Source organism: Pseudopodoces humilis, chromosome 9 (assembly GCF_049639895.1).
Source record: "Pseudopodoces humilis isolate 2021_Gansu_Grassland_sample_001 chromosome 9, ASM4963989v1, whole genome shotgun sequence".
In the NCBI taxonomy this organism is placed as follows: Eukaryota; Metazoa; Chordata; class Aves; order Passeriformes; family Paridae; genus Pseudopodoces; species Pseudopodoces humilis.
In genome coordinates, this window is record NC_142208.1 from 35,084,824 (window position 1) to 35,097,323 (window position 12,500).

General features: G+C 41.0%; 1 protein-coding gene across 9 annotated transcripts in view; it reads right to left on the reverse strand.

Moving 5' to 3' along the window:
- The window catches only part of EBF3 (EBF transcription factor 3), a 118,714-nt gene that overhangs the window by 21,273 nt on the left and 84,941 nt on the right, over window positions 1–12,500 (reverse strand). For 7 of the 9 annotated variants that reach the window (XM_088059377.1, XM_005528847.3, XM_014257679.2 and 4 more), the window contains exons 9-10: window positions 12,277–12,407; window positions 11,632–11,758 (exon numbers count right to left, since the gene is read on the reverse strand). In XM_088059377.1, coding sequence (XP_087915503.1) covers window positions 11,632–11,758; window positions 12,277–12,407 — 258 coding nt within the window. Of the gene's footprint in view, window positions 1–11,631; window positions 11,759–12,276; window positions 12,411–12,500 lie in introns of all 9 variants that reach the window. The other 2 variants (XM_014257682.2, XM_088059376.1) reach the window with 1 other exon arrangement.

A 12,500-nucleotide genomic window follows, 5' to 3' on the forward strand; every position in this document is an offset into this window, starting at 1 on the left:
TGTGCCTGAATGAACACAGGTTGTAATGTGTAAAAATTAAATAAAGTAAAATTAAATTGCTCAATACAGAGACATTCCTCTAGAGGGTGTTAGTGATTTCAGTGACAAAGTGCTATTTGCTGACAAGTAGTTTACACATTAACCAGCTGAATCCAAGGGGGAAAAATGCCAATAGCAATTATATCACCTTGAGGTTATTAAATGTCCTACTGATAAGTAACTAGGTGAACTTGACCAGGTGATAAAGACTGCTGTGAGCAAATGATTGTGCAGTGAAGAATGTCTCTTAGTCCTGCTGTTTCTCCAGATAGCTTTTCTTTCAAAAATGACTGTATAAAAAGTTGCATTAAAAATGTGTGGCCACTGAAGACAAAATTGATATTTAACTCCCTGCTGAATACTTCACCCCTATCAGAGCACCTTTATCATTTCACCTCAAAACATTATACAAAGTCTGCAAATGCCTGTTTTTTCTCCTTTTTTTAGGCTTTAAAATGATGCTAAGTTCACCACTTTATCATCAACTGTCTCTACCAAGTGCATTTCATCTATAAGAAATTCAGATGCTCGGGAAATTAAAATTTCAAAGATCTGCTGCAAAAAAAAATCAATGGGTAAAGATCAATGCTCATAGAAATTTCATGAACTTTGAACTGATATGGGCATGATGATGAGAAGTGGTTGGAATTTCAGGTTGCTGATTGTTCCTCACCCAGATGAAAAGCAGCCTACGGGGCTGAGAGGAGGTATATACCTTGGAGATGGGTTTTTGCTTTAATATTTTGTCAGACAAAAAAATTAATTTTTAGTCTATTTTGGTAACAAGCACAAATAAGGAAAAAATCAGCCTTTCCGATGTGACTTGTAATACCACCACTTCTTAAGAGCACCTAATGCTTTGCACATTAACACTGCAAAGAAATGAAATCGGTTCCCTTTGCAGCCGATTGCAGGTGCAAATTAATATTGTAAAATGAAGATCAATACATGGACAGGGCAAAATCAATAGTGGCTAAATTATTGCTGCATTTTCCTCCTCATTCAAGATGAGTTGTGTTTTCCTCTCAAAGTCAATACTTTGCAGCTTTTCTCATTAATTTCTCAATAAATTTGGCAATGAATTTCAATCACAGAACTCGGCAGGGTGAGCCAAGCATTGTGGAATGCATAGGAAATACAAAGGCATGGAGGGGTTGAACACATCATTCATCAGAAGGCACTCTTGCTTGTTGAAGCAGGACTAATATCCCTGGACTTACTAAGGACAACCTATTTACTGTAAAAAAAAAAAAAAAAAGGAAAAAAAAGAAAAAAATTTAAAGGCATTTAAGTTCTCCTCATTCCACAAAGAAACTAAAAATAGATTTTTCATTAAAAAACCAAAACGATGCCTTTGTCTTTATCTCCCCGATTTCTCGTAATTGCTTCGCTTTCCCTCAGATGGCAGGAAGGGAAACAATGGCACTCACTCACTTGTTTCAATTACAGGCCTAAAATTCACAGGTCAGCTCATAATTACGCTAGATCCTATAATGATATAGAATTTTCCTTAAAATGCTCATGCTAACATGGGAGAAATTGCCTCCATACTGTTTGTTTGTTTACATATTTACTTATTTCTTTATTTTCCTCACTGGGAAGCAAAGCCCACCCCAAGTGTTGACATCCACAGTGCTGGCCCTCTGTGGAAGTGAATGGAGTGATTGTCCTGCCCTTCAAAAAACAAAACTGCTTTTTATTCCCTTAATTTTGTCTGGCCTCTGTTTTTAGGTAGCCCCAAAAAAGCCATCAAGGAGAACCTGGCAGGGAATACTGGGATGCTGTGCTGCTCACAAAGGAAACGAGGACATGTAGCCATCGAATGAAGGGGAATGGCTTCAGACTGAAAGGGATTAGGTTTAGATGGGATTTTGGGCAGGAATTGTTCCTGGCAGGGTGGGCAGGCCCTGGCACAGGTGCCCAGAGCAGCTGGGGCTGCCCCTGGATCCCTGGCAGTGCCCAAGGCCAGGCTGGACATTGGGGCTGGAGCAGCCTGGGACAGGGGAAGATAAGGAGTAGAAGATAAAGATCCCTTCTGGCCAAAACCAGTCTGTGATAGGAGTTAACAAAAAAATATTAAAAAAATGTTTCAAAGGTTTATTTGTGGCTTTGACATCTTTGAAGATGAATGTCAAATCACTCAGGATGTTCAGGAATCATCCATCCCTCTTCAGGGTCTGTTGTAGAGTAGGTCAGAACATCCCCAGCAGAACAGACTTTATACTCAGAAGTGGAGAGGGAAAAAAAATAGGGAAAACACTCCCTGGCCTGTTCCAGCCACCCCCCAGACCAACCAGTGCCTTCCTCCTCCAGGAGGGGTGGAAGGAGCACAGGATGAGGGGAGAAAACGAGTGGGAGGGGCCAGAGAGTTATCAAAGAAACAACAAGCATCTTCCTCAAATGTGCATTAAATTAAGGTTTAATTTAGTCACTCTGTGACTAATAATCTGTCCCCTGCTTTTCAAGAGCCTGATGCCTACACTTGTGGGGTCTCAGCAGGCCTAGTGCACCCTCACTGCATGAGAGATGCTAGCAGGCTGCTGAGAAACATCTGATGGGAAGATCATGGTGGTCTTCCTCAGATAACCCTCAGGGATTCTCAGCCCAGCCCCTCCAGGCTGTCCCACGCAGGGACCTGGGCTCCTGGCACACCTTTTGGTGGTGGCACTCAGTGACAAGTGAAGCACTAATACCTCATGACCCTCGATTCCTCAAGGGCACCCGCATTTCCACTTTGAGAACAATTGTGTTCCAGGCTCTGATGTTTGCCAAAAAAGTCATTACCATCATAATAGCTGCAGATTTACTTTAAATGAATGAATGAAAGGGTGAGATGGAGAAGGAGCAGGAGAGGGAGAGGGAGAGAGCAGGGGAGAATGAATGGAAAACACTTTATGTGCCACACCACCCTCTAAAAATGAGTGAAGCAGGTGGAACACAGGGAACGGGACCTCATACACCCTGTGCCCGTGTGTGCTCTCCTGCACCACATCCAGGGCCACTGGATGAGTGCCTGGATAGAAGGACAACACATCTGCTCCCAGAGAGAGCCACATGATTGAATTTATGGGAGGGGACAGCCTCACCTGGGACATGGACATGGACATGGACATGGACATCACCCCAGTGATCTCTGTTGTACAGACATCACTCTGCTGCTGCTGTGGGAATTTAGAGCCAGTTATACTGGATGTATTCGAATATTTAAAGACTTAAAAGGTGAAGTCTGGAGTTGGGAATGGAAAACACTTGGAGTAAACCCGCTGGTGTGTTGGTCAATGGAATTATTGTGTCAGACCACACCACACATTTCAGTGTGAGAACACTTTGCAGGGTCAAATACCCACAAATTTGTCATCATTTAAAGCTACAGAATGAACAGATCATGAGAAACTGGGGATAACATCAGTAAAAAACAGCCCCAAGAAGGACTTGGGGGTGTTGGTTGATGAGAAATTCTAGGTGACACAGCAATGTGCCCAGAAGGTTTTTTTTTTACAGGAAGGGTGGGCAGGCCCTGGCACAGCTGGGGCTGCCCCTGGATCCCTGGCAGTGCCCAAGGCCAGGCTGGACATTGGGGCAGGGGGGCCCTGAATGGGATTTGGGGTCCCCTCCAACCCAAAGCATTCCAGTTTTTAGCAGGGAACATTGCAAGGGAGGGACTTGGCGCTGTTTCAGTGAAGGAGAAGGAAATCTGTGTGATATCGAACCATAAATGCTCTCATCATGCCAAGGAAGTCCCACAGCCCAACACATATGGAACTACAGCTAAACATGGCATTTTATGAAAACAACATATGACCAAAATAACAAAATATTGTACTCCAGAAATAAGACATATTCCTGATTTAGCAAAGTGTGTTACCATGTGCTACTACATCAAAGCAGCCAAATGTACATTTCAACTGCTCAATACTCCAAGGTTCTTAACTAATTAAGATATATTTTACAGGAATAAATGGAGCTTTTATCTATTTTTGCATTTGGGATATTATTTGGGAGTTTATTCCTTTGCTAGGCCACACAGCTGAATAAATATCTCCTCCTTACAGATGGGTCTGTGTGGAACCATCCCCATCCACTTGCTTCCACACACACATTTCAGAGAATTATGCTGGAATTCTGCTATAAGAGCCTGACAGCACAGAAATTCTCCCTGAAATTCTCCTGTGCCACAGAGCTGGATCACACAATCCTTCTGCAATACAAGAATTTCATGTCTTCTGATTACGAGAGCAATGAAATATAAGAATTTCAGGTACACTGCAAACGATGCTTGATGGCAGCAAATGTGATCATTTGCCTGTCATCACTGGCTGAGCTCTTCAGAGGTATTTATCCATCTCAGAACCATATGAAATCTGTGATGCCTCAGCAAACATCTGTAAGAGCTGGAATTCTGCACAACTTCTCCCCATTTATATTCGGTAGTGATCACCCAGCATAAGAATATAATACTGTAATATTTTAATATAATATTTAGACAAATAGGACTTATAATCAGATCCTTAAGATCATCTAACAGAGCTCCTACTACTGTATTCCTCTGTTGTATAATAGTTTAAACAAAAATAGATCTTACTCAAAGTTGTGAAATCTCTGTATTATTTGTGGATATTGGAAAAATACCTCAGATAACTCACAGAATGCATAGAGTCTATAAAAAGTTTATTAAATGTTTAAGGACAGTGGATGCTGCCACTTAAAAAAAAGAAAGCAAGCCTGGGTTATTATTTTAATCATTCCAAATTCTGTTAAACTATCTGCTTAGGTTTCAATGGAAATTTAAAAATATTTTTTCATGCTAAAATATACAGATACACAAATATATTCAAAATAAAAATATTTTTATATGCTACATTATTTATCTTAGAGAAAACTGCATATGTTGAAGGTTTTTAATTAAATAGCTAACAAAATCCAGAGTTTTCTGAGGAGCCATAATGCACATCCAAATTTAACAAGTTTTCAAGATTTTGCCAAAAAAAATCCTATATTTCCATTCTTAACAATTTTACGTGTTGGTAATTTTGCAATTAAAAATTGAAACTATGCAGTCCTAGATTGCAACTTTCAGGCTTATAAAAGACTGGGAGAGTAAAGGGAATTCATCAAGCACGGGTTGCTGGGACAGATGCCTGCATCCCTGCATCTCCTGCTCCACTGGCACATCCACAGCCAGTGGACATCCCTGGAAAGGACCATGGAATATTCCAGCTGGGATCAGCACCAGCTGACCCTCAACCAGCTCCAGAAAAGAGCCTCAGCTCTACCAGGGAGCTCTTCCATCCACACCAATTTCCATGGCTTCAATGGGAGTCGATTCAAAAATCAATGGTCATCCACAGGAATTTATATTCACCTTGCGAGTCTTAGAAATTCTTGTGAGACAGAAATAAGAGTGGACATCCAGCAGATTTTTGAAATGCTTTTTGACATTTTTCCTTAGAAAAATTGCATTCGCTGCAGTTGTGATTATTAATTAATTTTTTTAAAAATGCAGATGAGGCCTCAGGCTTCAGCCAGTACCTTTAAATCAACATTCATAAAAATCACCTGGCTAAAAAATGCATCTGTAACACACAGATTTCTGACATGAAAACACTTCCAAGCTTTTTAATTACAGCAGTAGCACTGGAACATGCAACAGAATGAGTTTCAAAATACAGCAAAATCATTATTCTCCTTAGCCATGAGCTTCTGGACCTTTTCCTAATTTCTATGTTATGTTACACTCAACACAAAGGCCACAAAGTCCACATGTTTCTTTTCATCTCCGCAGCACTTTCCTGAGAGTACAAATTAATTTAATGGGAATACTGGTGTCATGGATAGCAGCAACCAGCCAAACCCAGGAATTCACGTGGATATCGTCCAATGCAACCCAGATTTGTCTGTTTGCTCTCTTGCTTTCATAATACCAGAACAAGAAGTACATTTTTACTGAAAGATCCTATTTCCTGTCCTTCCACCTATTTTCCTTAATTTGAAACTTGGGGAAGTTTTCAGCCCAAGTGGTACCATCAGGCTATAGTAATAAAAAATAGCAGTAAACCTGGAGTTATAGAAAGAAAAATAGAATTAGACAGTTTGATATTCAGGAAACTGACTTTACAATTTAACTCCAGACTGCATATAAAAACAACAACAACAAAAAAGAGAAAAGTCTTTTTCCCCCTTCTCAGAGAAAACAAGGCAAAGGTCTGATTCAGCACTCAAATTTTCCTGATTATTACATGAAGCCAAGATGACCCTTTTGTCCTTTTTTTTTCGTTTTTTAAGATGAATTGCCATCGCTTCGCTGCTACATTTTGTCAGTTTGGGCACAGCAGAGTCAATACCTTCACCTTGACACGGAAACTTTGTGATTTATCAGTGGTGCTGTGACTCAGTGCTACCACGACCTGGCGAGGTGCAGCCACTCATGGCACCGAGAGCAGACTTTGGTCACAGCTACTTGGAAAGAAATAAAGCACTCTCTGATGATAGACAAATGTGTCTTGTTAGCAACAGCCAAAAAGCGCTTGACTTGTACTAATAACAAAAAGGCCATGTTGGTCACCATGGGTCTAAAGACGAAGCACCCTGTCACTGCCTTGGTTGGGAAATTAGCAAATAATGTTCCTTTTCCTTGATAAATGGGTGACAGTTCTCTCTCACCAATCATTTTTTAACATTTTGATGCATGTCTATGATCCCGCTGGAGGAACAGAAAAGTTTACTGGCCCTCAATTTTCCGATGATGAATGGAACACTCTAAATGTGCGATTTCTGTATGAGGTATAGTTCATTTTAAGCAATTCTAGTAAATGGGTGTCACTGATTAGGACAAATAGTCTACTTGTGCAATAGCACAAATGGTATGTCTCATTCTTCTGGCCTCCTTTGAGACAGAAAAGAAAGGGGACAGCAATGACCCTGATAAACCTGGAATTGCTACTGTTTAAAAAAGAGCTATTATATAATATACATTATCCAACACACTATTGACTTGATGCTACTAAATCATGTCTGTATGTTTAGCATTGGCCTATTAATTAAAAATGTATGTCATGCTCAAAAACCTTCTTTATAGGAAAAGACACTTCACCAGAATCCTTTCCCCTTTGACTTATTGCTTTCAGAAAAATACATTTTACTCCAGGCCTAGAAAGCAGTTTTACACGTTAACAGAGACTTTCTGGGTCTGACTCTTGAACACTAAACTTTGACTGACTTATAGAGACCCAGCTTGAAGAAAGGGCAAGAATATTTGTTCTGTCTTGATTTTTTTTTTTTTCAGCTTGCTAACAACTGATACTGACACAAGGTCTGATCAATAAATAACCAATACTGTAATAACAGTGACTGTAAGTTGCTTCAGGACAACAGCACTTAACAGGAAAAAAAAAAAAAAAGAAAAGAAATGCAATATATATAAATTAGAAATGCTGAGGATTTCATTAAAATGAATGTAACTGTGCTTTCGGTTTATTTTTTTTTAAGGCTTTCCAATAAAATCCTGGATCCATTCTATATATTTTTAGCATTCCTCTCACAAAGTCACCAGATTTCATCCTTCAGAGCAATAATTGAATATGTACAAGAAATAATCAGGTGGTTTAAATTTAACTAAGGCTTTCGAGTGGAGTTTAGCATAGTAAAAATAGTATGATTTGTGGGAGGCAATTAACAATCATTTGCTCTGTGGATACAAGTAATTTGTTTAAAGAGCACTGACCTATGAGACAGCCAGTTTGTGTTGGCTGTGATGGAAGGGAGCTATTGACTCTAAACAGTGTAACAGCGCCATTGACAGAGCCGCCTTTGAATGCACACAAAAGATCTCCCAAATACTTGAGGAACACGAGATCTTCCTGAGAGGGACACGGGGCCAGCCCAGGAGAGCAGCCAAGGCCAGGGGACAGCGAGCCAAGCCCAAAGTCCTGGACGATGTGGCGAGTGCAGAGGTCCACCCCGCGCTGGTGCGGCGCCACAAGCGCTCCGCCAGGAGGGACCCTGGGCTCGTGAGCTCCAAGTCCAACGCCAGCCTTTGTGCAAGAGCATGGTGCTCGTGTTCACATCCACCAAATGCACTGCAGGACTGGGAGTGGGCCCGTGGATTCCACATCCGTGTGTTCTGCTGGGGACGTGGTGGTGGACGGACACCACGGCCGCCTGCAAGGGATCTGCTGCCTCCTGGCAATTTGGGACATTGCTCAAAGCCAAAGAGGCTGTCAAAAGAGGGGCGTGCTACAAAAACCCTAGGGTGGAATCAGCCAGCATGAAAAGTTCCAAGGGCCATTCTTTGAAACTATTTTGGTATGCTCTAGATCAGGCTATGCACCCTTTATTTGCTTGGGAAACGACACAAAACACAGAGAAAACAGGAAGGCAGTGGCACAAACACGCTGTAAACACAATCCTGCTGCTCAGCTGAGAGCAAACCAACAGAATCTGCAGAGCTTAAAATATGTGTGTAAAGGTGCAATTTTATCTGTAGCATAATTTCATTTCAAAGCATACAAATCACAATTTGCCATAATCGAATAAGGCTGCAGTGCTTATATTCTAATTAAAAAATAATCTCTGATATTTAATTTAGAAATCTGGAAGACTGTACCAGCAAAATTATGGTTACAACCTGCACCGACCACTCGATTTACCCACAGAAAGCAAATTTTTCAGGTAGCACTTTTAAAATTAGTATTAAACAAGCAAACACTGCACCGCTCGATATGTATTAAAACAAGTATTGTACTCAGTTATTAATTTGCACTATTCACTTTTAAATGCAGCAAATACCTCATTAATTTAATTTTAGGTGCCCACCAGTTTATATTGCATTTTACAGTCTAGAAGGCAATTTACTATTAACTGGCAATTACATACAGAATGATTGTTAATTCTGCTCCTAAGTGCTAGCTGCTTGAAAATTGTTATCTCTCTCTAATTTTTGACCTTCTTACAACAGGGGTGAGGTACACTGGGAATACAAAGGACTAGTAGAGAAGAGCCGGACATGTCATTTGTGACTCATTCTTTTAATTCACCGTGCTAATCAACTGAACTGCCACAATCTCCCAAGGTAATTGTATCTTTATAATAGTTGAAAGCAGCGGGCAAAAAGGCATGGATGGATGGGGAAAGGCCTTGCCTTTGCCTGCTGGGAGCCGGCGTGCTCCTGCTTCTGCGCCGGGCTAATGGGGGCTTTGGAGAAAAATCTGGAACTTTTGCATCTCCCTGCCCTGATGGTTTAATGTCTCAACTTCTGTGCTCACAAAGGCTTTGTGCACCACACTACACTCTTGTTTCATTATTCCGCAGCCTTGTTGCCCTATGGTCTACCTCCTGCTGGGAAGGTTAAATGTTAGAGTGCCAAGCCAGGCTGCAAGCATGGTGGGACACTGATGGGAAACAGATGCCCTGGGGACCCAGCCCCTCCCTCCGCCAGGCTACAGCATTTTCATTTTCTGAAATACAGAGAGGCTTGGCTTCCCTCTCAATGGCAGCTGTAATTTCCAAAGACTATCTCAGCCACCCTATCACTCTGGGATAAAGCAAAGCAGAAGTTTCTCGGTCAGGCAGGCTCTGGCTTTCTCTCTTTATTTTCTTGTTGCTGGGATATTGTCTTTTGTTTCCTTCCAAAGGTGTTTTAAATATCTATTCCTGTTACAGTGTTGTTACTTACATAACTTTATTACAATTTTATTCCAGTGGGAAAAGCTCATGACATTCTCATGATCTTTTTGAACATCTTTACTTAGTGATAAAGACAAAAGACAACCCCAAGAAGGAAAAAACGAATGGTTTGTTCTTCCAGTTCCATACACACGTGCACTTGCACATTAGAAAGAACCTCAAAACAGCAAAATTAGCCAAATTTGCAAAATCTGCACCTCAGAAATCAGTTAAAGACATTACTCTGAAGCAAGTTAGAATTCCAGGCTCTGCCCTGAGAGCCAGACCGTCATCTGTTTCAAATCTGCGGCGCTTCCCTGCGCGCCATGGAACTGCACCAGCTCCCAACAGCTCAAATATCTGGAACTTGGGCTGAGGCTTTTAATTCATTCATTTTTTATTTTGTTGGACACTTCTTTTAGCTTGTCATACTCGCAGGATACTCAGCTGTAGCTTTGCACAAACTCTACATATACATATATGTGTGTGTATCTATGTGCCTGCATATATATATATACATATATATGTATGTATGTATAAAATATTGTTCATAAGAGTATTTCTAAGCCCACAGCAGTGACAGCCCCACCTGTGCTCACCACCTTTGCAGAAAAACAACTCTGGCTTTTGGGATAAATCATCTGCTTCAAAAGAACCACAGTCACCACCATTCTATTTGGGAGCTCTGGTGAAACCCAGTCCTAAAGATCAATAAATGTAAATATTCTCTCCTTCACCAGCCAGAAGTGAGGCACCCAGGTTTGGATGCCAGTGTTTTTGTTCAGGTTTTGATTTCTTTGGGAATAGAGAGAATATAGGAACCTCAGATGGTGCCATCACTTTAAAGTTCATTTCAACAACAGATCTTAGGCAGACACAAAAACATATCCAGGATGCATTAACGGTTTCAAAAGTCCTCCCTTAAAACTACCCAGGAACACACTTTTCCCATTAGATCTAAATTAATAGATAGAAACAGTTGCAGTCTAGTGGGAAAATATTCATCAAAATGCACATCATCTGCACATCATCTGCAATCTGCATTATCTACCCAATAAGCAGCGAGGACTCTCCCCGAATCCCTGCAGTCTGCCGAGTAAACAGTTAAAGGCTCTTTGTTTTCAAAAGAGAGATTGATTCATCAGATCAAATTTATTACCTAGAATCCTCGTCCAAAAGTACAGTAAATTAAATCGCTATTTCTCCCTTTTCCCTCCCCGCACCTCAGTTAAATTCATTGGTAAATGCCAGAAAAACTCTAATACACATTTCAGATAAAAAGCCAGCAATACTTCATCCCAAAATAAGAATTTTCATATTAAAACCACTGCAAAACCACAAAGTTCCGAATTTTTCTTGTGCTGTTGTAAATTAAAATCAAATGTATTTTAAAAAATTGGCATAAATAAATCATTCCCAGGCTTGTGAGTTTGTATCCCAAATTTTAGGACTGAGGGAATCTTTAGAGACAGATTGTGAATAGGGTTGGATAAAGTCATTTGGATCCAACAGCAGCTCCTTGAATCGATGCCTAAAACTTCAACTGAACCTTTAGGGAAGTTCAAGAAGCTTGGATAGATGGCCTGAAAAATATTTTGCATCACTGAGCACTTCTTAACTCCTTTTTCTGGCTGGAGGAGAGTAGGAAATACCATTGTTAATCTATTTCTGGCCAATATGAAAACAGGAAGTAACAGACATCTTGTGAGGGAGCTGGATCCCATGGGACACGGGGACATTTTTGAGACCCAAGAGGTTGGATGGGCACCAGAGCTCCTGGATGCCCATATGAACAGGTCTTTTGAGGTCCAGCTACCACCAGCTACATTTCCTGCAAGAAACATCCTATTTTTAACAGCATTTTTCATTCCTGCGTATCCCTAAGAGATGGGAGTTGACATGCCAAAAGGAGCATGGAAACCACACACTTACCAGTGTAGACGAATCGGCCGGGAGCACCTTTGCAGAACTGTTTGGATTTGTAGGAAAGAGTTACTTCAACAACTCCTGGAATGTGCCGTGGTGGTGTTTGAACTCTGATGGCGTGGGGTGTTATCAGCTACAAAAATCGTACAGAAAACATACCTTAAATCAAGATAGCACTGATAAGGCTGATGCCAGCCAGTTTACATAATCACAAGAATGACTTTCAATGGCGCTCCTTGTCTCTAAACTCTCCTTCTGCTGTCACGTTGGAAGATATGGGTTCTACAAGGGTTTTTTTAGAAAAAGATCTGTAAACGATCCTTGGTTTTCCTTTGCAGGAAAGGCCACAGGGCATCATTCATATGAAAATTGCCTCCATATGTCTCCTTAAGGCTACTCCTGGTAATTTTAACACTAATTGTCCAATTGTACTGGGAGACCTCCTACAGCAAGTCTTCCACTAGAGGGCCGTGAAGTGCCTCAAGTACATTCCCGGCCGGGCAGTCGATTGTCACACGCGAATTCATGGTTAAAAAGGCACCGTGAAACAAAACCTCATGATACCTCATGTCAATAGCCTATCGACAGCTTGTTAAAATCATTCATGGAAAAAATGTTACAGTTCAAAGCCCACCAATTTAGATAGCTTACCTCACTCCAGACCAACATAGTTCCAAATACGACTTGTAAGCCATCAAAGAAGTTGTCTCCGATTATGATGACAGTAGCCCCACCAGTAGTCCAGCCTTCACTAGGACTGATGGCCTTTATGCACGGAGTAGCTGCTTGTACAAGACAGAAAATCAAGACCTTAATACCCCTCCTTGCCCGACACGAGCTCTCTTCCCCAATGACAAACCATGCAAAGCACAATA